The sequence below is a fragment of the Athene noctua genome, chromosome 19, assembly GCF_965140245.1.
Source record: "Athene noctua chromosome 19, bAthNoc1.hap1.1, whole genome shotgun sequence".
In the NCBI taxonomy this organism is placed as follows: domain Eukaryota; kingdom Metazoa; phylum Chordata; class Aves; order Strigiformes; family Strigidae; genus Athene; species Athene noctua.
In genome coordinates this window covers 2,942,012-2,967,392 of record NC_134055.1, presented here as the reverse complement: position 1 = coordinate 2,967,392, position 25,381 = coordinate 2,942,012, and the positions used below count along the sequence as shown (strand labels likewise).

The following is a 25,381-nucleotide window of genomic DNA, read 5'->3' as shown; positions in this document are numbered from 1 at the left end:
CACTTCTTGTTCACTGTCATCTCCTTTCTTCCTCTCTAAACCTCTTTCTTTGGAATCTTTCTTGCCACCTTGTCCTTAACTCTGTCAGCATCAAATTTTACATCCTGTATCTTTCTTTCCTGCCTTATGCAGAAGCTATTTTGGTCCAAGAACGCATCCCATTCTGAACTTGCAAGGTAGCTGTATGAATTTACACTTCTCTATGCAATATATCTAAGTAATGTATATTACAAAGGACCTCCCCCATCCCACCAAGTTAAAAGTTGGTGCTGCTGTCAAATTGAAGGTGTGCTTAGCTACCACTACAGTAATGTTTTACAAAATTATCCTATTTTCAGTTTGGTTTTAGGGGCCTGTACCAAAAAATATTGCATTTGTCACTCCCTCTGAAACGGCAAGAAGCCCTGACAGAACCCTGCAGCTGACAAACACTTCTATGTCTACATTTAAGACAGGTAGAGTAAAGCTTTTATTGAAAAACATTGTCCCAACAGAAGACCACCACTATGTTTTTGTAACAAAATGTCCTTTTCAGAGGCTGTAAGTCTAGTTACTTGCCTTAACAAATTGACAATTGAGGTACAACCTCTGAAAAAATTCAAATACAGGATAATTCTCATCTTTCCTGGCTACCCACAGCCACCTACTGGATTTTTTGTAGATACAGTTCTTGGCAGTGAAGACTTCCCAGCCTAACTGAGAAACAAGGTGCAAACCTTGTAGTTACAGTAAGAAGTAAGATTTAAACAAACTTCACATAGATGTGCTAACCTGCTCTTAAGCAAATTTCCAAAACAAATACAAGTGATAGTTACATTTGTATGTATGTTCCCAGTAACAAGGAGGAAGAGCAAAGAAATGTCAGCTCTGCTGCTCATCAGCAGTGTCCAACGCTATAGTCCAAGTCCCAGTTGGCTAGTCCTAGCTCAACAGCAAAAGGAAAAAACTGAAACTGGGAGGTCCTGCAGTCCTGTAATAAGTTACTGGCTTGTACTATCACAGTTACTATGCAACTATGACTTTTTGAAGGAATTCATGTCAAAGGCTGTGCCAAACGCCCCACAGAAGAGAGGAAGGAGAAGGCCCACGCACCTGACCAGCAGCCCGCTGTAACCCCAGTGCCCGCAGCGCCTGGGGAAGAGCAGGAGGCTGTGACCACCTCAGATTCTGCACTACCAATTATCACAGGTGAAAAAGAGGGATTGACCTAAGTACAATTTCCCGTTCTGCTTGCCTCAGTTGCTAACTTCCAAAATGATTCACTACGTTTGTATAACTTGAGGCTTCTAGAGAAAGCAGAGCTACAGAGGAAGAAGAGCACGGCAGTTCCCGCTGAAGATGGACGGAACAGTAAGAGATGCCCTATCATCCTCCAAAACCAAACTCTGTAACTGAGTAACAAGACTCAGAATTAGTTGACATATCTAAAACTTAGGGATAATTTCTCTACACTTTACTTTATAGATTGCAAAAATGACATATATACGTGTTCTCACGTTCCACTTACGCATCCTTAAGACCTCACGACCAAAGAGCATTATAGCAATCAGTATGAAGCTTGCAAATTACCCTTCTGAGTAAAGGTTAAAAACAACAGGTAAGTATGTTAGCCCAGTGAAAGTCTGATTTATATAGTTTATTTTCAGCAAAGGATAGACTGGTGCTGTTTCTTAGGATAAGCCAGAAATTGTTCTTTCCTTGGGTAAGACTATCCCAACTCAACAGCGTAAGAGAATACATAAAATCAAAGGAAATAGAGCCGTGTGATTAGTCACCACTGTGGATAGCTGGCATCCCTCTAAATGTTTGTAAGGAATGGTGCCAGCTTTAAGAACAAAAATTAACCGTCTCAAATTTCTATAAGGGCTGAGAAGTATCTCAGCAACCTGGCAGAAACACAGTGTACTGCCTGGAAGAATGCTACCAGAGTTCAACTGGAGGCGGGGGATTTTACTTCAGACACCGAGGTTATTCACCCTAACACCCACTTACAGAACTGCTGCATGAATCCAGCAGCCAGAAAGCGTGGAGATTTCTCAGTTTTATAAAGCACATTCTCTTCTTGCCTCACCGCCGCTGACTCCGCCGCAATCCTGACTGAGACAATTTCTGCCACTGAACCGTACACATTAACTGTAACAGGCAACAAATGGCATTTCTACCTAGTTTTCATAGGAAATTCTCCTTCTGCAGCATATGCCAAGGCGTAGATCACTGTAAAATTCAAGTAGGCTGTAACTTCCCTTCTGTCTTATGAAGTCAGTATTTTTAAAAAAAAAAAAAAAAAAAAAAAAGGGGGGGGGGGGGGGGGGCAAAATAAAGCTAGTGTTGCCTGGGAGGGAAGGCAGCGCACACAGCACACGCTGCCTGCGTGCATTCCTGCGGCATCCTTCGCTTGTGGGATTGCTCTTAAAACTGTGATCCCACAACGGGTATGTCAGGGAGAGCAAGTGATAGAAAACATCCCTGCCTTTGCAAGCTAGAGAGGATCTGGCCCTGCCTCCCCTCTACTGGGAGAGCAGAAAGAAACTTATTGACCCATGCACTAGATAAATGAACAGACTATCCATTAACTAGTGAATTGCACAGAACGGAATTATGTTAGAGACAATAAAATGAATATGACTTTAAATCGTTCATTAAAACTGTCACCAACCATCTAAAATTTAACCTATAAACCACAGCTATCACCTAGATATCATACAAAAAGCTTGCCAAAACCCACGATTAACCTGTGCAATGATCAATAATTTTGACATACAGTAAATTTTGTTTGTAACTGGAATACCAACAGTTGATGATAAAATATTCTCCTAGACATAAAAAGAAACCAGCTAAATTTGGTTACGCATTTGTTAACTAAAACCTTTAGTGCTGGAGAACATCTAGGTATCAGTGATAAAAATCTCCTTAGCCAGAAAGCACTTTTCTCAGGCAACAGACAGACAGAAGTTTTACAATCACAAAATACAGTAATTTCATCCAAAAAGTTGATTGTATCAGTATCTTCCCTGTTTTTATTAGAATCAAAAATCTCAAACATGGAAAGTAAAAATTGTGATTTATTAGTTATGCCTTAAAAAAAAGAAAAAGCGCAACTTCCTTTTCTCTTTCAGTTTCTCTAGGAAAAGGCAGCCTTTGGGTAAAACACGTGTTTATCTGTTGTGTCAAATCCAGCCCGATCGATAACTCAAATTAACCTAAAAAAGAATATTCCATCTTTCTATTTCATATTCCTATAAACCCTAGAAAAGCCCAATTTTATGACCCTAAAGCATACCAAATAAACAGAATGCATGTCTCAGCTACAACACTGATGCCAAATAGTGAGAAGTAAGTTCCTTTTTCAGTTACTCTCAAAAATTCTGTCCCACACGAACCACATTTTGTAGACAAAAAAAATACTACTGTAGGCAATATATTTTTGCCTTAAGAAACGTAATAAAGGTACAGAGAGAATTAAAAACCAGGAGATATGGTTATTTCCAGGCCTGTTGACAGCATTTGCTAAACCAAGATGAGCAGCTGGTCTAGATTGAAAGGCTGAACCAACTGTTTCCTGTCACATTTAACAGCCCAGCATCATTTAAAGTCTTAGTATTAGGAGGATGGTAAAAAGAAATTCTGTATCTTCTATCACTGTGTAATCTGTATTAAACCTTTGATGTATGTAACTTTCAAAATCCAAGTAATTTACTTTTTCATTTCTTTGAAATCCTAGTAAGCAATGTCTATAGATTAAAGATATATGCATTCCACATTTTAAAATAAAGTTAAAATTCAACTATTAATACTTTTAGCCTCACCATTTCTAACATTTAATTAAGCTGTTCTGTCTTCCTAGAGGGTGGAGGGGAAACTCAAGAGTTTATCATGAAATTTGTCTAATAGAAATGGTAAATATAAGGTAAAAAACCTATCTGTCTGGATCCGATTTCTGAAGCACTGATCTTATTTCCTTCCTTATGGATTCTGTTTTTATTATCTATGGCTGTATAGAACTTGCACAAGTGTGGACAACAATGTATTTAGCAACTAATATTCAGCTTCAGCCCAAATAAAAGGTCTATAATTTGCTTTTAAATGTGGTGAAGACAATTTACTAAAATAAAACTACAGCCCCATGGACTCTAAAATTACTCTTTAAAGCACATATAACTATTTCTATAGTAGGAATAGATGTGATAATTTACACACAGGTTGGTTTTAATTATCACAGTTCATAAAGGCCTTTATACCTTAGATCTGTCAAAACGAAGAGAGGAATTCTGTTAGGTTTTAACATGTTAAAATCTATAAAAGGATCCTCCCTTTCTGGCCTCCTAAAACCAAGATCCTTTAAGCATATCTGGTTTGTGAGAAGAACTAAAAAGCAGATTCCACGATGCTTATCAGCTGTGTGATTTACAGACGTTGTACTCTGAAAAGTCTCACCAATCGTGACTCCGTTTCGAGTCTGACGGGACTACCTCACGCCACCCATATCGAGTCTTGTCCAACTCGCAGGACTAAGCTGGAGCGCTCTCTGCCAACATCATAAATGCTGCCATTAAAATATTTGTTTTAATTCTGACCTCAGAGTCACAGCTAATAAACAAGAAAGGCAATGAGAAATTGAAAAACAAACTAAATGCAGCTGTTGGACTGGACGTTTCACAACTGTGTTTAACTGCATCCTTTAATTTTACTTCTATGAATAGAAGCCATACACCACAGCTTGCATGCCAGCTAGTCAACCAAGCAGTATTTTCCTCTGAGTTCATTTTGCAGCGTTATTCCGTCATGTAAATTTTACTGTATTTTTAACTTTTCCTTTGAGATGCGGTCTGCAAACAATGGCTAACTATTTACTGGTAGCTTCTCATTAGAACACATACTAGCCATGGACAGCATTTGTATAATTTTTCCATAATCTTCCTCACACACAAGAGGAACCGAATTTTCTTCTGTATGTATAATACATGTTTGTATGTGTGTCAGTCCAGAGCCCATTTAAATATATCCCGTGACCAGAAGAATAATGTTTTAGAAACTATGAATTTAGAAACTATTTAGAAATACATTACAAAAATCACACCAAAGAACTAGATACAGCGGAGGGAAACATAAAACTTATGATGTTCTATGGAATTCCCCAAACTTACTCATATAACTTTAAAAACAGAAGTATTATTTTTTTAATATGTCTTTATAACAATCAATGAAAATACCTTTCCAGAATGCACAGGTTGAAAATACTAATAGGACAGAGAATCAGGAACCTGAACATACTCCAAAAAAAATCCATTTAGAAAAGGGAGAAAGAGACCACATCCTTTTAAAACTGTAGATACAAATAAAGAACCAGATGATTAAAAATTAGGATGGTAAAAAAGCCAACATTTTCAATTTATTTTAGAATATATTCCTTGAGCGTGGAGGAAAATACAGATAATCAGACTTTGCAAAAAATATAGCACACTGGTGTGTTTTTTGAACATAGAACATCCTCCTCAGTTCCCAGGTTTGGTATGTGGAAAGATAAGAAGTACCACCTCACAGCCCTCCAAAATTAAACACTTTTGTTTCCTTTATGTGTGGGGGCATACTGTCAGTAAAAAAAATCAAGATCAAGAGCCATTTATTTTAAACACGTGGAAATCCAACTTCCAAATAATACTTTATACTGAAATGTCTTACCCCCTCTTCCTCCCCCAAAAAAGGGAAGCAGACCTAATGCCCCCCTAATGACACTGAAGTCTTAATTCAGGATATTTGCATCACAACTTTGCTCGAGTCCCAAGACCTTTCGTGAAAGTAAAACAGTGAATACTTTGGACTGATATTAAAAGGAATAGCAATAAACCGAAGCATCTGAATGAAGCTGTACACAGAAATTTCCACAACAGATCATGCCAGAGGTCTATGCAGCCCGATGTATTTATTGCCTTTAACAACAGCGACTAGCAATCATCTCCGTGTCTGCGATGGAAGAGGGAACAAAGTGAATTAGTTTTAATGGACTACGGCTGACATCAGAATTGGTGAGGTTTTTTCCTCCTTTCTAAATCACAGCGTCTAATACAACATAATGAAAAACGAGGATGTTTGTACAATTCTTTCAGCCTCCAGTCTAGACACTCTCTAGTTCAGACTAATCCAGTTTACCATTGAGCAACTGATTCTAATTGGTAACATTTAATCCCTTCCCTTCCCTCTCCCCATTTCAGGCCCTGCATACACTTACAATTCCTGGCAGACTATCATCAACACGTTAAAAGCTTGGAGGCTTTTTTGTAAACATCTTAATTTAAGTAACCCCCTACGGTGTATTCCTTCCTTTTGTGAACTTCCAAAATTTAGTCCAGGGCACCTTTATCCAGGGTTTACATAATAAGCTCTTGTCAATTCACATTATGTAGCAGTCAGGATTCTTCTTCAGCACTATAATGACTATGAAATTCTGCAAAAAGTTTGTACCTGAGTGGTTTACTCTCTCTCTCTCTCTCTATATATATAAAAAAATATTACATACACACAAAAGTTAAAGCCTTTTCTTGCATAATGTGGCGCTGACAGAAAAACATCTTAATAACCAAGAAAATATTTACCAACATTTTTTATCCTGGTTACATTTTAATTATAGTAAAAATTCAACCATAATAAATACAGATCTTAGTGTCAATACTTCTGTTTTATACTATGCGAAAGAAAACTTGTTACTGGTTGTATGATTGTTACCGGTTGTACATAGCAACTTTTCTAAATATCTTGCATTTATAGCATGGAAAAGGTCAAATCACCATTCCAAGACATGGTGAAGGCTACGTTGCCCTGTAAACCATAGTAACAGAGCACTCATGTTCATCAAAAAAAAAGGAAATCATGCAGGTGACATTATCTGCAACTCAGTGTAGCTAACAGCACCCTAGATTATTTTTATGGGGCCAAGGTATATTGTCTACAATACTATAAAAGCAGGTCTTGTTCCTGGACCCAATCTAAAGATATCAAGATTTTCTTCAGAACAACAAAAATAAAACCAGGCAAAATATAATGCGTAGGTTTGGGAGGATATCTATACAGATTGAGTCTGAAAAATTAATCTCAGTTACCTAATGTGAATTAGTAAACAGCACTAAATTTTTGTCTGGACACTCTGTCCACAGTAAGCTGGCCTTCGATTCATCCACAACTGAATATTCAAGATAAAATTAATCAAGTCAACGTTAAGTAACAGCATCCACACAAAAGCTTAATGTGATTTTCATTTAATAAGTAAATTAAAGTAACTGTTCTTAGAGTCTCTTTGTAAGTATAAGCCTCTTGTTTCCACTACATCAATATACATGCCAGAGGTACATTAATAAAGTCCCCAGCCTATTAATATACTTCACTTTCTTCTATTATTTATTCTCATCTTGAAAAGTTTTAATAAAAGGCTTAAAGTCTTCCTAAAAGTTAGAAGCTGCCTGCCTTTGTTCAGAACTCAGAGAGTGGACACGGTGCTCTTAACTCCGTCTGCAGCAGCTGCTTCGCACAGATAATCATTCAAATATGAACTAAATATTCTGAGAACACAGCTCATTCCCTCGCAATGGTTTCTGTACGCCTAAGAGATGGGCCTTCCTTCTTGGACGTGAATTCTTCTCGACTAGGTTGAAGAAATATTCTCCCAATCAACTGCAAACCAGAGCTATAACCAGAAGACATCCTGCGACTGCCATTCAAACGACCCTGCGTACCCGCCGTGCCCAGTCTACAGTCTATCAGCTACGGCTCCCCACAAAACTCCTTGGCTTGTTGGCCATTTCCAAGCTGCATGAATTATTCTGCTGGCAGGAGCCCGTTCCTGGTCACCACCTGCACCGCGGCCCACAGCTCCTTCCTCTTACATGCAAGTAGCCTTGGCACAAACTGTGCTGCAAGTGCCACTTCATGGGAAGGGGTTGTGGTAACAAATAAATAAATACCATGTGTCTGCAAAACTTACTAAACGAATATACTGCAAAATCAGATCCCTTTTTCCTGTTAATACACAGCACCTCCTCCACGCCACTTGGCAATGCGAAATTACTACTAATGCTAAACTATTCATTGAATTTATTCAATATCGGATAGACGTCTGAAAAAAAAAAAAAATCAAAATACAAGTGCTTCAGAAGAGGGACCTTATCTTCACGTAGGTCACAAAAGCAACCACAAGCAAATATGGCATTATATAAATAAACCACGATTTTGACATACAAAACTGTATAGAAAAACTGTGCCAGTTTCCTATAGAAGAAAACGATACGTAAAATACTCATATTCTAGCAATTAAAAAAGAAAACAAGAAACGGTGCCAAGTCACCTGAACCTGAAACTTGGAATCGGATTTATTAAGCACACTTCCAAAACCAGAACAAGAATGTTGCATAGGAAGCGTGCCCACCAGCCAGAAGAAACACTGCCCCAAAGCTGACAACACAACTGGCAAGGAGAATGGATCAAGGGGCCTCACATCGTAATTTTTACTTTTACCGCTAGAATAAGGACCCAGTTAGCATTTCATTCTGTTTCCCAATGATGCGATCAGCAAGGAACAACAAAGGGGGACCAGTTCTTTTTCACTTTTCTTACCTATTAAAATGAAAAACGTTAAGCAGAGAGGCAATAACAATACACGCAGGGACCTGGCTTTTAGAAATTCCATAGAACTAGGGGATTTTGTGGCTGAGATGCCTGGCTGCAAGTTTTCGGCTGTAGCATAAACCTTCCCCTCCCTTTCCCAGCAACCCACTGTCCACAGTAAACCATCACATCTTTTTTTGAAAATAAAAATTTGATGTACACAGCAGAAAACACAGAAAAGCTAAACTACCGGGAACTGCAGGTTTTCTCCTTTATGGTTTTTGTTTGTTTGTTTTTTTCTTTCTAACGTTAAACTTGATTTGCTGTATGTCTTAGACTGAGGCTTTTACAGTCTCCCTAAAAATCAACTGACTCTGAAGCAAGCTTTTATTAACATAAGGGTCTGCAAGAGGTATACAGGGACATGCTAGGCAGCATTAAAAAACAAAAACAAACCACTATGGTGCCCCCTAAGTATACCCAGAAATGATGTTTCAAGTTTGTTATTTTATTATTCAACCAGATTTTCAGAGCAGCAATAGATTTAATACCAAAAAAAAGCTAACTGTATGCCAAGTTTCTTCTTTCTTCGAATACCTCAAAAACAGGAAAGAAAAAAATTCAATAGATTTGCCTTGAATTTAAACAAAAGGTAGATCTAATGCCAACAAAAGTCACTATAGAAATGACTACACAGCACAATAAACACTATGCAGAGACACCCCTGCTTGTTCTTCCACGGTTTTGCCTTCCAACGCACCCAATGTAAAAGGCTGCGTGTACAACAAGCTCTCCTTGCCAGCTAACCCAGCATGGAACTCCACAGAGAGCATTTACCTTGCTGAGAGGAAAAAACCAACCCCCAAAGCTAAAAAAAAAAAAAAAAAAAAAAAAAAACCACCACCACAAACCCCGGCAAAAAAAGCCACACACCATATCAGCAAGAGTCCTGCCACTGTTTGCATCAGACTTTCAATCAGGTTCATTATAACTTAAAATATCTTGGGCGCTGTAAGTGCAGTAAAGGATTTCTTCTTGCTTTCAAAAAGAAAGATTAGGGAAAAATCATGACTGCCATTTACTGATATTAGTGAGTCTCTCTTCTTCCCATTGGACTGGTTCCTGATAATCCTACAGTGAAGCGATCTATTACCAGGAACTATTTTCGCAGTGATACCAAGAAATTCTGTATTGTTACTTCACCATATTTAACTTATCCCTAGTAAGTTTAGTATGAAAACGTAAACAGCAGAAACCTAAAACATTTCTCTTACTGGCAACTGATACCTTTAAAATACAGTTTAAAGCAGCTGTGGCACGGTTCTACTGGTTTCTACACAAAAATCGGATCTATCTCCCTTTCCCATATCCACTGACCTTCAGGGGTTTCCAGTGTCAGTAGTGCCTTTGCTTTAGTTTTTTTCCAAACACAATCCTGTAAGTTTTTACAGAACTGAACACCTGTGGAGTTCATGGGCCCTTGGGATGAGACATGATGAAATTAAGCTATTTAGTGAATCACGGAGAATAAAATAGTTCATCGAAACAGGTCGGTGTTCCCTGTTTGCCTTCGCAGCACAAGTTTGCAGTTGCTATGTTCTAGTGCAGCATCACTACACAGTAAAACGGTTTGTCACTACAACCAGCCAATAGATGAAGACAGCACCAAAAGCCACCTCTTGTTTTGTTCTGCTTTGTAACGAGATCGGCTTGATTGGCAATGTACCACTACATAATGGATTAAGATGATGTTACTTACAACACTGGCTTCAAACAAAATTTTGCCTTGATGTTAAATAAAGAATACAGGATCCTGTGTTAAGTGCTGCTTTCCTACTGTCAGCAGCTGAGGTAATGGTTCTCAACTGTTTTGATATTGCTGTAGCTAGAACATGCGGTGTGATTCAACGCCTCGCCTTGAATCATCCCCTCCTGCAAATATCTCCGAACATACAATTTGCCATCAGTCAAAACTAACACCGATTAGAAAAAGTGTTTTGCCATTGTCTTATTGCACCATTAGACCTAAGGTAATGGTCTGCTACATCATATACACAGGATTTTCATTTTAGTACCTGAGCAAACCAGAAAAACTTGATTATAATACAAGTAATCCAATAATATGCAAATACATCCTTCGATGTAAAAAATAACCAATTAATTTGCTCTTGCATAAACATTGTTTCCCTTAAATTTATACAATTCTAAAAACTGTCTTAGGGAGGGATTTCATTTATATCTATAAAGCATTGTGATTTAAGTAGCTGTGTTTATTTCATTTAATTAGCATTGCTCAGCTCTAGGTATTATCCTTCTACCGGAGTACAAAGGAGAAATATTACTGTCCTGGAATTGGCATAGTCGATTCTCAGTTAAATGCACAGAGTTCCACAAAAAATTCTTTCAAGTATCAGAAGAAAATTCAGCCAGACGAGAATACAATTTTTAATGTCAAAAACTCACAGTGAGAACGCTGTGAACTGCACAGCACTACTAAAGAGTTCTGACATAACAGATGGGATGTCAGAATAAGACCAACTGGTCACTAAAAGCGAAAACATAAATGACGGACATTTAGTTTTATTCTCTGAAATACGACTTCACCCTCAAGATCTTCATGGCCTTTGCTACATTTTAGAAATGGTTCATTTAGGCAAGTGGAAGCTGTGGATTCACTGGCCATTTCAGTGACTATGACTGTAATCAACCAAACCCTTTTTTTGCTGTCTATAGATAAGAGTAGTAAACACGTTAATTGTCAAATTAGTAAGATTTATTAACAGAGAAGACTTGTAGTTATCTCTGCTGCCCACAGTCATTGTTCATTTATAAAGACAAAAGAGAGGAATAGGTACTTTTGTGGAGTTTCTTAAAAGTATTTTCAGATTATAGTTGATTTCACTCAGGGGAGAGGGTGTAATTGCAAACTCTTCATCAACAAAACACATAATAGCAGTGTAAATTATTTTAAAAACCAGTGCCAGTGAAACGATTAATTTTATTTTCATGTTTATGGAGGAGTACAATTTAATACATGTGCTGATCCTCTGAATACCTGCATCTGAAAACATCTGGATACCTGGCTGGCAGGATACTCAACAGAAACTAATTCTTAGTCCTTCTACTTCATTCAAAGTGATAGACTGAATCTTCTCACATATACCACAGTGTAAGTTAAGTTTGAAATTTCAAGAAAAGACAAAGTAGCTGCTATATGACATGTTTAACACCCAACAGAGCAAGCCAAAATCCTACTACCAGTGAGTAGATACTTGCACCATCACAATGGTTATCTGCAATTTCTCCAAAGCAACGAACACATGCTATGATATTTTACTGTCTTCATCTCGTTTACAACTACCACATTAAAACAGCAAAATAACTTACCACTAGGGTTAAAAGCCATGCAGCAAATAGGCTTTTCATGGGCAGGGAAGTGGGCCACAATGCCATCGCTATCAGAGTCCTCACTGACGAGTACCTGCATAATAATTATAGAGACAAAGGAAGGTTAGGAAGTAAAAACACACCCCAGAAAACACCAACTTACTAATACAGGAATTGTTTTAAGCTACACACATTGGTATGAATTAGAAATATAGCTGCATGTGAACTAAATAGAAACAATCTTCTGTAATTTTTTCAGATAGAAACACATGCCCAAATAACCTACTAATAACCAGAAAGAATTATGTACTTTATACCTGGATTTCCTATTTACTTATCCTATGCAAATAAGGCAAAAAGAAAAATTACTGTTCTGCTACATCAAGTATGAATGGCTGCAGAGAAACTTCTTACAGAAGCCTGTACACTGTGCACCAGGACGCTACATTTGAGGTTTCCATTGCTGTTGGCTGAAGCAAGGGTTGTGACCTCTCTGTATGTCTGTAATCGAGAGGGGGTCCATTACTCCTGGATTCGTGACAGGAGCTCTCCTGTTCATTCAGCTCTCCTGGACAGGAGCTCTCATTCCCCTACCCAGCAGCAGCGTGCAGCTGCACTAACGTAAGGAGGATCCGTGCAGTCACATGAGGAGCACACACAGGTCAGCTGTAAACAACATGATTCTCTCTAAGCAATAACAAAAATCACATAAGAAAAACAAAAGGTAGCACAGAGTTTTTCAAAGGAAAGGGCATATTTAACCATTACTTCAATCAGTATTTTATTTGGGAGGATTCAAAGTATACGTGGCAAATAAGCGGAAAAACAGACCACAAACACAGTCAAGGAAAGTGGGTTTGCTTTCCACCACTTGCATAGGTGGGAACACTACAGCTTGCATCCTGCAAGTAGTGATGGGCTTGAGGTGTCTGGACTTCCGAACGATGCAAGAGATGCTGAGGACTGGAAGCGTGTATGAAAGCACCCACATGGCGAAATATAAAGCTAACAAGATTCTTCTTCATCTTGAAATTAAAAGTATTACAAAGGTTGTTAATCAAATCCCCTTAAGAAAAACCACACTGTCATAAAATACCTTCTCGTGAACAAAAAAGCAGATAAAAGGTAGGAGAGAATTTTCACAATAGAGGGAAATTAAGCGAAAAAGGAAATATCTGGACTGAGATCTGTGTTGTGCAACGGCTTGTGGAGAAAGGGATGAAGGATGAGCTTTTGATTTTCTAAACAAAAGGCTATTTGAAGTTGATAAAACTACTTGGGCCAGTCAAAACTAAAAGCTGACTCTGAAGACACAGAAAAGGACCTCCGAAAGGACAAAGTATTACCAATGTCTCATTGTGTAAAAAGGAAAAGATATTCTTAGATTTACTGAAGGGGTCCAAAAGATGTGTGGACAAACATATGCAAGAGCTGTAAAAGTATTTTATTCCTTGGTTACATCATGGTAAAGACTAAATTAAGTAAAACAATGAGAAAGTTCTGTCATAAGAGGACTTAAAAAAAAGGGTTTCTGTGGTAAGCAAAAACCACCTTCTTAATAAGATAGTGCAAAAATTTCCCATTTCAATTTCAGAATAATTTGTCTGCTGCTTCCAAAATAATCTGAAAGATTTTTAATACTTCCTATTCCTAACAGATATCAGAACAATTTGAAGATATTTTTATGCTTCAAAAAGAGAAATCAGCTTTAAATGTTTAAAAAAGTCACGTAATATGGATGAAGAGGCCTGCGCCTGACTTACTTTAAATGTTCCAATTACTTGGCACTGTCACATAAGCACAATTATGGTTTTGCTTTCCGTTGTCAGCATTTCGTGCTTATTCCAGAACCACTAACCAAAGGGTCTGGAGATCTTCCTAAGAGCTTTTCAGAGAAACAGTGTTCTTTTCTCAGCCTATATAAACTGCACTAAATAACTCCTATACATCATCTTTTCACAGCTTCCACTTTTAGGTAACTTGGTCTTATCCTAAACATTTTGGTTTAACTAAAGATACTCGATAACGATAAAGTAACATCATAAACCAGCTTTGCAAAACAAACAGAAGGGTTTTTAAAAATCTAGCCTGTTGAAAATATTTTCAGTACCTAAACCATTGATAAAAACAGTTGTACAGCATATTTCACATGCATCATCTTCTACAGACTGTAAACTGGATTAATTCAGCATGGCTTTTTTTTTTTTTAAAAAAAAAAAAAACAATACCTAACGATGAATGCACCACTGTTATCATCCCTGCAACAAAAAACCCCTGTTCAACAGCCCAGGAACACTCCGTATGGTCAGACAACCTTTAAATATTTTTCCTCTGGAAGCACAACACAAAGCAAAAATTTCACATGAAAAATTGTGAAGCACCTTAGACGTATCAATTTTAGCATACAATAAAGCACAAATCTATTATTTGTATGCTATGCTAACGGATTCCATGCTTAAAGTTATATTCCTGGAAAAAATCCTTTATATTTAATCGAAAAGGAGTTTTTAAAAAATCTTCACTTTTAATTGTAAAAGCTGATTTTCAGGTATAGAAAAGCAGTTCTTATTTTGGCTTTTATACAGTTCTGATGTTTGTGACAGAAATACAAGGAAGAACAACTTATTGGCATAACGTCCTACCAGGAAAAAAAGAAAAGCCACTGTGAGCTCGTAGATCCTGAAAACCTTCGCCTGCCACCAAAAGCCTGGCTCATGCAGAGCTTTCAGCCTCAAACTAAAATATGCTAGTCTCCGGCATTAGCCAAGCACAAGGAAAAAAAAAAAAAAACAACCCACAACAAAACACCCACAAAAGCACCTTCCTTACTCAAAAGTTTTGAAACCCCTGGATAGTGGCGAATGTGAAACTCAGGCTGTGATGGTCCTTTCTTGACATCTGATATCTGTCATTCCTTAACCCGCTGTGGCCACAGAATGGAAATACTTGCTTCTGAAACACACACGTAGAAACAACACTTGCTTGTGCAAGGTAAGATAAAGTTGACAAAAAAAGTTCTTCATCTTTTTAAAATCAACATGAAAAAAATAAATCCTGGTGGAACAGAGAAGAAAAGTACTTTTTGAAAAAATCACCAACTTGTATTTAAATCTTGAGGCTGCACTGCTTGTCATGTCCTTCCCCTGCACTTTTGCAGTGGACAGTTGGGGAAAACATACATCACTTTTTACAATTTTAACTCTACAAAGGAAGGAGGGGAAAAAAACCATAATTACAGCAGTTGACTTAACTACATCATCAACCAAAGAGGAGCCTCTTTGGACACATCCCTTCCAAACCTGCCACAAAACAAAACCTGGTTCACATGCCCATTTAGAGCTTACACAGCTTTAATATCATGGTATGATTTTCACTACTGTACACAACTTACAGAAGACAAAACTACACTGGTATAACATAAGATGCTGGAATACACTGTTTTCTGTATTAGAGATCTCTAAATGGATATCCTGCCTTAGCACAACAGGGTTTATATAAATTTGGATAGATCAAATAGCACAAATTTTGTGCAGACAAGGAAGAAGACGGGAGCTGTACAGTAAGGAAGAAGTATCCAAGGCCTCTGACACAGAGGCTTCACAAATTTTGGAAACCACTACTTGAAATGCTGAAGTGGAAGATGCTCTCCAGTGCCTCTGCAGATAGAACGATGTCCGTGGGCTAACAAACAGCACGTTAAATCAATACTGACACCGTACAAATGGTTCCTTTTGACCAGTTTATGGTTTCTTACCACTGAAAAGAGCAGAGTTGGAAATTTTTCTTGGAAGTCAAAACAAATTGCCTAATAACGCATGCAAGCGCTGTCAAAAAGCTCGAAGGAAGCAGCTCATTCAGCTTCCTGATGCACAGGGCAGACCAGGCCCACAGGAATCCTGAGGCTGCAATTTTCTTCATCCCAAACAGGCTTCGTTCTCCAAGGTAGTGAGTGGCCTCTAACCACTCGACTATTAAAAGACCTTACAAAGTCTCTCATTGAAAAAGGTTCATAAATCTTAGCATGACTCTGATAACTGCACAGTCACTGAGGTTCAGAAGGATGCTCAAGTATCTTCCTTGTAGAGTTCCCTACTGTCACAACTAGAAACAGCAATTTAAGAGAAAAAAAAAAAAAAAATGACAAGAAAGAACCACAGAGGCTCTTCTACCAAGATGGCCTTGTAGTTCAGCACTCAGCCTATTCCTGATGCCCAAAGAGCATCTTCCCAAGAGAGCTGCCCCACGGTTTTCAAAGCAGCACCCAGCCAGCCGAGTCTGGAGCTGGAGATGCTGAGCCACCGCTGCAGCTCCCTCAAGCTGGACCTGTGCAAGTTCAGCAGGACGCTGCAGTTGACCGAAGATGAATCAAGTCCTCTTTATCTTATTCTAAAAGAGAACCAGACAAAACACCTAGAGGATCATTACGTTTGCTATCAGAAAATAACGTTTGCTTTGAGGGCAAGAGATAGCTGAAGCGTTTTACTCCTATGCCATATTTTTCTTCATTCGCTGTATTTTCCATACTGCTGAACAGAAGCCACTAGTAATTATGACTTCAATTATTTTAATCTTTAAAGGCAAATTACACCACTTATCCCAGTGGAGACATGTTTTTAAATAAAACATGAAAGTAACACAAATAAAAATGGACACAAATCTAATCAAGCAGGTTCAACTCTTAATAAAATTAAGAAAGAACAATCCCATCATCATAAAAACAAATGGGTTTGGCAATATTTATAAATATGAATGTTATATAATAAAGAGGTCTTTGCATGTATACTTATTGAGATCCCCATTGATTTAAACAGCTGAAGTTAGGGCAGTGTTTGCTTCGTTCCTAAGTCGTATGCACAAAACCCAACCCCGTCCATACCGACCCCCCCAATTAGCCTCCCCCAACTTATAGCTAAGGTCAAACATCAGTGGAAAAGGGCTAAAAGTGATAAATCTGTGGCATTAACTACTGCACTCCTTTTAATAGAATCCAGCATAAACTCAAAACAGCCTTGTGCTCAGCCTGAACCATTTATCTGAGACAAAAATGTCTTCCTGACAAAAAACAGATCTCCTTTAATAAAAGTAAGGCAGACAGTATTATGCTCTGAGGGAATCCTGTTGCTCTTTTTATATTTATATATAAAAAGAATTCTTCTGTAATACATGTAGATATAAAAAGTGAGGAAAACTGATGCCAAATACATGACCATTAGAACATCAAATTAGCCTTTGTGAAAGCTGTTCTTATAAATAAAAGCACTGGTGTTAATGACCAGTGGAATTACGTATGTAGTTAAAAGTTTTATTATTGAATACACTTTATTCTTTTAGCTTCTTTTTGCTTTAGACCAACGTTTCACAACAATTCTTGCTCCCGATAAGCATCTTTATTTGGTTCAATTGTTATCAACTCCTTACCAAATGAAAATGAACTTTTGGAACTGCAGCAGTCTGCAGTTTTTTTTTCTGAAAATTCCTCTTTAATGCAATAAAAAGTTAATAGGGAACAGAAAAAAGCACCAATCACATTTTAAAACATAAAAAGATCAACATGTTATCTTATTTTTATAAGTTATTTCTAAAATATTTCCTCAAATATTTTCATGTGTTTTGGATGATCTGTGAAAGCAACACAATGATATCTCATCAATCACATTGTTCTATCAAAAACACTAAGAATCAACTTTTGTATTTTTAAATGGCCACATATTTCTCTGTCAACTAAATGTTAGATGTTTAACAGATTTACATTCAGTCACAAAACTGGCGACTTTTGAGAAAGGTCATTATTGCAGACTACACGTGGGTGGCCTAGTTGATGAATTAATTAAGAATACAGAAACAAAGGTCGAAAGAAAATAATTTTTCTTTAAAACTCAAGCCACTAAAGTCTTACACATTTAATTCCAATTACTGAAAAAGAGGACATCTGTACAGCTTTAGTTTTATCCATTTCAACTAATTAACGGATTCAAATAAATAGTCATTACATCTAACTGAAAAGTTTGCTAACACTTCATTAGGAGGAAGTTTAAACAAGCACACAACCTTGTTAACATATTTTGGTTTACCACAAAGTTACTTGGGCATCTCAATAATTATTTTTACTCCCTTCACAAATATATCATGACAGCCAACTTCAATAATTCTGCATTCCACTGCGTTTATTTAATTACTTCATAATTCAAATTTTCTTAAAGTACCACTGATTCTGAAAGTAGGAGCTATCCTATAAACAACTGTTGGGTATGAGATTTTACTACAATATCTACATTCATAAGGTTTATTAAAAATATTTTCCCTACAGATTTAATCCTGCAAGATTCCATTAGAAGTTTTCTTTGGTTGTTAATTGTATATTTTTCAGCGGTAAGCTAACATTTCAACCTCTGCCATGGTAGCACAGTCATTTCATGAAATGCATTGAGTTCCATTTCACATTCTTTATATTGGATACCATTGAAATGGCAGATATAATAAAAATTAGTGAAAACCTGAAGGTATAGTTAGTCCTTCTGGCTTATGTCCAAAACACGGCCCTTAATCGTCCTACTAGCAAATAAATCTGTATGTTTGTACACATGCACAGAGCAGCTCGCTGTCTTTAAAACCCACGTTGCTGTGCTCAAAGTAAATGGACGAGCACATGCATCATTACTTTGCAAGCCTTTAAATATGTATATTATTTTTTATTTCTTTTATATATAAAAAAACCTCAACCTGCTCACCCACTAAAAAAATTGCGTATTTCTCCTTCAAAAGAACATGTTTGGTTGCCTTAAGTTTACTGTCATCTTCTTCCATTTTCTTTCTCTTTTTAAAGCAGGTTTCTTCCCTTTTTTTACTACACATTATCTTAAAGTTGTATTTTTTAACTTGGAAATTAGTTTATTTCATTATAACACTCAAATTCTTCGTTAAGCTGCGCAGGCAGACAGCAATTTTTATTGGCCTGAAGGAGGTGAGGTATTCTTTTTACATTAGGAGTCCACTGATGGTACGAAAATAACTTCTTTCTGCTTCTAAAACTCCCCTCATTTGTGATTAGGCCGACAACCTCCAAAGTCCGCACACTCACACACAAATATACGACACAGCTTCTAGACAAATCTCTGATGAAAGGGATGCAAGGCTTTCAAAGCGCTGATTCAATCCAGAATTGCTAGGCACTACTCATCCTTGGGGCTTCCCAGACACTTTAGGAAGGCGGATGCTTGCAATGGGCATGGCCAGGCAGCAGCATCCCCATCCAGCAGCAATGAAATATTCCAAATTAGGGATCTCCCTCACAGGAGAGAGCAGGAATGCCACTAAGAGTTTCTTTGTACCCACCCAGACCTTCTATTTCCCAACTGGAATCTGAAACGTGGGATGAGAAACCAGTAACTTCAGAGAAATCACTGCCACGCAGCATCAAGAAAACTGAGACTAAGCTAGGAAAAGCATTTGCTCCGGGCCTGTCCAGGTGAGGCTGCGCTCTGCATTAGGCTCAGTCACACCTCTACTTCAACCAAAGAGTCAGGAATAATGAAATTTGCATGATTACTGTCAGCAGCCCGATTTGCCACAGAATTGGAAAATAATTTCAGAGATTAATATAATGAGGAAGAATCAGTGTAGCTCAGTCACCCAGGTTTCAAATCAGCACGATGCTTAACTATCAGTTCACATTCAAGTGTGAGAGCCATCCCATTTAGTTCAGCGAGATTACTCGCATCGTTTAAAGGTCAGGCTTGCTAAAACGCTTTCCTGAACTGACACTTCAATTATGCTGTAAAAACTAGCCAGGACTACCCAGCCAGTACAAATACTTGCCATCTGAACTAGCATGTCACTTCTTGCAGGCTTGCCTGCTTCTGCCAGCACACAAGCAGAGGCTCCCTGCCAGGCTCCCTGGGACAAGTCAATTCACACAACTGAAAAAAAAAAAATAAATCACAACCTCCCACATTCAGATGAGGCTCTGTGCACAAAAACTTACGTTTCCACCTGGCAAAGAAATACAGCTGGAGCGATGGACAAGAGCTCGGTGGGGACTGTGAGCACACATGATACTCCTTACACCAGGAGGTTCTTTACTGGGACATTTGTTGAATGACAGGCTTTATTTAGAATATTACAGAATTTATTTATTTTTAAGTAACTTTCTTTTTACTAGATGCACATTTCAATAAGAAAAGATTGTTTAAAAGTCTTTTGTGCTACAAAAATCTAACACCACAAACGAAGGATTATTTTTCCTGGAAAAAAATAGAATGTTAGTTTTGAAAGCGAGTCTCAGCACTGAAAATAAATTATTAATTTAATAGCATTTTTAAAACTTCAGATCACAAAAATATGAATGCAAGACACACAATTAGGATATCTAACTTAGAGCCTACTTCCCTAGAGATTCAAGACAAAAATTATTTTACTAGAACTGATGGCTTATTTATGTTACAGCAGCAGTATTTGGACAAGGCAAGCGTTATCATTTTTACAACTACTTTTCCACAGTGCCCTTTAGGCTTGATAGCTCCCTACTATTGTTAAGGTCAGAGGACAAGTTCATAAAACTTCTAAATCATACATAACAAGACTTAAAAACCAAAGATATATCATTTTTTTCCCCCTAGGCCTATGCAGAAGAATCAAAGCACAGACAATGACCATCAGAAATAATGACCGCATTAAACGAGGCTTCATGAGAAATTTATGAAGCAAAATTTTTCTTTTCTTTTTTTCATTTTTTTTTTTTTTTTTCCTGGCAGTTTTTTTACCAGGAAACAAAAACAAACTCCAATGGTCAAGAGACTTATTTTAAGACCTGACTCTGTAAGATCTTAATATACATTTTTTTCAATTCTCCTCTTTTTTTTTTTTGTTTCTTTTAATTTTGCAGGAAAAGGCCTCTAATGTTACATTAACAATGCCCTTTCAACGTAATGTCACTTGGCTAAGTGCTTCTGAACTAATTCTCAGGAACAACCCCAGCTCAAACTGCATACTGGTTTTCTGTTTGATGTTTGTTTTCAAGTAAAACATTTTATTTTCTTGTCAGGTAAGAAAAGAAAATAACTTGACTACTCGTGTGTCATTAATACATTACCAACTTACCTGCAATAAGCATCATAAAGGGAAAACAAGAAAAAAGAAATCATTTTCTTCTGTTTTAAATTCAATAAACGTGAACATTGGGGAAGAAATTTTACAAAATAGTTACAGAATAATGAAGTCTGTAGGAGTCCTGCATAAACATTGATTCCAGGATCAGACACTTAAAAATGAGATGAATGGTAGAAAAACACAAAAAAGACAGGGATATCTTTCTCCACCATAAAGACAGTACATGACACCAGTTTAAACTCTGTGTGATAATGGTGTGGATTTTTTAATATTTAGCTTGATGCACTGTACTGTGTGTTATTAGTAAAATACTACATACACCTGACAAAACAGCATCATGCTTCATTCCATTTTAGTTTTGAAATTTATGTAAAATTATAAGCTTTTGTACTTAAAATCCAACTGCACTCATCATCTTTTTTAAACTGAAATTCAACATTTCACCGTATTTCTAGACAATCACGTTTTCCATCACTTTATATATTAATAAATATAATCAGACTACATATACATTTCAACTGATCAGCATAAATCAATGTCAATTATGAACAAGTGTTAGAGAGACAGAATGTGACACTTCACACTTGACGTTGTCAAAGCGTCACATAAATACATTCTAAGGGCAATATATATTTTGGTTTAATTTCAAATAGGACTTTATCACAGCTCTGTGTGTCTGTAAAAGTTTTTGACCTAGCAAAAACCTCATCTATTTTTTCCTTTGCAAAAACATAAAATATATTTTCCTGAGATTTTCATGAAAATTAATGGATATTCTGTTTCTGTGCAAACTGTATTACCTGTCCTTCTGCAACCGTGTCTGTATCAATGATAGTGATGATTCCAGGCACCAGAGGACTTCGACGAATGTTGCTATGAGCTAAAATTTCTTCTTCAGTTGCTCCTGAAGGCAGAGTTCCTGTCAGCTGCGTAACTACTTTCCCAACCATTGTAAGTCCAGTCTTTATCGTCTATAAAATGAAAGAGAACCAATAAATTATGTCTAAGGCTGTTTTGTGGATCTACCTTGAATTTTTTCTCAACACAATTAATATAGCTAGATTGTGCCTACCAGAAACACACAAAAAAATATGTTTTTATAAGTGATACACAAGCTGCAAAAGGCTGCCTGTAACAGAAGTATCTTGAAAAAATTTAGCAACCTACCGATTTGAAATATTCACCTTTATTTTGGAATCAAATGCTTCCAAAACGTTCCTGAAAAACTAAATATTTTAACATTGTCTAAATGTTACAGTTTTGTCCTTTAACTTTGTTCTTTATTTATTCCACGAGGCACAGAGCGTGGATAGTTAGAAAAATCAAACGATGAAGCCAAGATGGGTGCGTGTGGAGAGCAGCATTACAGAGAGAAATACTTAGAGCCCCTAATGGTTAATGCTGCAATAGTTGTGTCTTCTGCACAAGTGCAAGAGACAAGTTTGGCCTTTGATAGATACGACAAACACATTCATTTGTTTCTCAGCAATTATGCCTTTTGCAGCATTAAAGCTGACCACGAGATTCAAACCCAGCAAAATTAAAACCACCATCCTCAAGGTACTAGAAAGGACAGCTCTGTACAAAGAACACGCGTATCCCATCACAAATAACGTGACTTTCCAGAGTCTGCATGTATTCCAGACGTGGGTTTGAAAGCGGATTCATTGTACCAGCTTTTATCATCTAAAGATGCTGAAGACTGTTTTTACGTTGTTTTATTTTATTTGGGGAAAGAGGGAGAGTATACACAGTAGGAGAGATATAGATTTAAAGAAATACAACTTCAAGTATCATCTTTCTCCTTGAATCAAGGACTGTGCCCTTATTTGCCTACAAAGAATTGAGCAGATTTATTATGCAATATAAATAAGAAATAGCAAAAGAGATGAGAATGAAATGACACTATAACAAGCCAATTCTTAACTAAAAAGACAAGCTAAGCTGCCTGCTAAATTGAAAAGGAAAAAAAAAAAAATGCACAGATCACAGGCTGAAACCAAGAAGCAGCCACAAATCAATTGCAACTGCTTTGTTTAGTGCTAAAATCTCAAACTGCAGTGATTAGAAAACACATTAGTGTTCATCAATTAGCAGCCAAACGTTTGTTTTAATAATTCATAGGAAATGACTTACACAAAGTCTGTTAGTGTGTTGTCAGGAAAACCTCTGAAGGGCCAACAGAATTAGGCGCCACACTGTATTGATGGCAATATCCAGCCAGGAAGCCTGATTAACCTCTGAGATGCCTCAGCTGATGTACTTACCCCATTAATGCTAATGGAGATACTACCACTTAAAATCGAGCCATGCCTTTATCATAGGAATGTCTTTGGGGTTTAAAGTCTTTAGTAATATCCTGCCATTTGTTTCTTATTATTTCTTTTTATACTCAGATACAACAACTGAGAATAAAACAAATTTTAACAGTGGACAAATTCAGAAGACTGAAAAACGTAACATAAAGCAGACAATGACATCCAAGGAATAGACCTAAAACAGGCCCAACGCCATCACAAGAGTGCATTTCAACAGACACTTTCCTTACAAAAACTGACAAGGCAGTTTTCGGGCCAATAGTTAAAATCATATAAACTACTCGTGCATTTTATACAGCAGGAAAGAGAAATGAGTAGAGAAATAGTATATGGTAAAATACCTATGCAAGTTAAAAGACCAAAAATTGTAATTCACCTATTTTAGAAAATATCTTTAATGTTATCGCTAGAGAAATTGGGTGACAAAGTGCCAAGTATAAATTTATAGCTCTCTAGGAAAAAAAAATAGCATGCTTATCTAGCAAAATGAATCCCCATGACATGTTAGAGTAGACCGTGACTGCAAGACTACGGAGAAGTAATAGGTGTACAAAGACATGGCCAAGACCATTAGCCCAGAAATATCAGTGCAAAACCATTACGGCACTTACTTCTTTGTGCTATGTGTATATTTGCAAAAAACTTCTCTGGTAATCTTTAACCTTTCCCATGCCATATCATCTGTCCCCTCCATCCATTAGAGCTAATGACCTTGCTCTCACATAAGCTGTTAGTACTCATTAAGAAGTTATCAGGTAACAAGAGAAAACAGATGCAGTCTGTGCTAAATCACTTTACCACTATAGGATTAAAAGATATGGAGAAAGAATCAACTAAAGAAGTTATGAGGTGAGAAGAACTTGGTTTATAATTTGATGCTAGACATTTGACAGGCCAAATACATTTTAAATGAAATAGGTTAAAGTTTGCACTGTCCCAGTTCCTTTGTCATTGATGGGAACCTGCCAGTGCACACTCAGTGAAATTTTTTTATAAATTAAAATCCTTGATCTAGTTCCTTTTGTAAGGAGTGATGCACACTGTGCAAACACACACACTATTTGTACGCTCACGTGTACCCTATCTACTTAAAAAGAAGACAGTTCACATTCATTCAAAAATAAGACAGACATATATTTAATTAAAATAAATGTATGCACTCATACCTCATTTAATTGAAAAATAAGTACAACTTTAATTAGATGAGAAAATTAAAATGCATCTTTCAGTGCCTGTTAGACTGTTTTGTTCCAACAAAGGTCTTGCATTCTTTTAGTGACAAAACAGTATATTGTTCCTGTTTCTCATAATAAATATATTTCACATGATTTATTTGTTTACAAATGAAAAATCTATAGAAAGCAGAAAGAGAGATCAAAAAGATAGGCCTTGGTAATCAACAATAAGAAAGCCTCATGGTTAGTTTGAGCAAAATGAACATACAATCAATTATAGATCCAAGTTCCAACTAAGTGTTTGTTGAAATGCTCATGCTTCACAAAGATGTTTCCCTTTCCTGCTCTTGCCGCATGATCTGACAAGACGACAGGGAAGAAACCGATAAGGAAATTCATCTGAAACAGCAAGGCAAGTCTGACCGTTGGGGATACATCAGGATGGGGAAGGCCTGCGTGAGCATCACTTGAGCAGAAGGAGCTGAAATGGGACTCGCTCAGGGGCATGGGGGGACCAAACCTCTTCAACAAGACGGGAAAAGAACCGAGCATGGGGGCCTAAGATTGTCTTTTCCCATGTCCCCTTCCTTGCCACATCCAAAATTAATAAATATGGATAATTGTAACAAGCAATTTCACATTGGGATGCTCATCTCAAACCCAGTACCTGAATATTCTCCCATCACTGATACTGTTAAGTAATAATGGGGTTTATTCTGAAAGATATTCTACATCCATTCTACTGCGTGTGTTCGACTGCAGTGAAAAGAATCTTTATCCCATAAGGAAAAATATTTGCATTTT

The 25,381-nt window shown here is 37.1% G+C and overlaps 1 protein-coding gene across 8 annotated transcripts in view; it reads right to left on the bottom strand.

The window, feature by feature from the left end:
- BCAS3 (BCAS3 microtubule associated cell migration factor) overlaps nucleotides 1–25,381 on the bottom strand; it is a 372,464-nt gene that overhangs the window by 272,898 nt on the left and 74,185 nt on the right. For all 8 annotated transcript variants that reach the window (XM_074922814.1, XM_074922816.1, XM_074922821.1 and 5 more), the window contains exons 12-13: nucleotides 21,885–22,055; nucleotides 11,980–12,073 (exon numbers count right to left, since the gene is read on the bottom strand). In XM_074922814.1, the coding sequence (XP_074778915.1) occupies nucleotides 11,980–12,073; nucleotides 21,885–22,055 (265 nt within the window). The remainder of the gene's footprint in view (nucleotides 1–11,979; nucleotides 12,074–21,884; nucleotides 22,056–25,381) is intronic.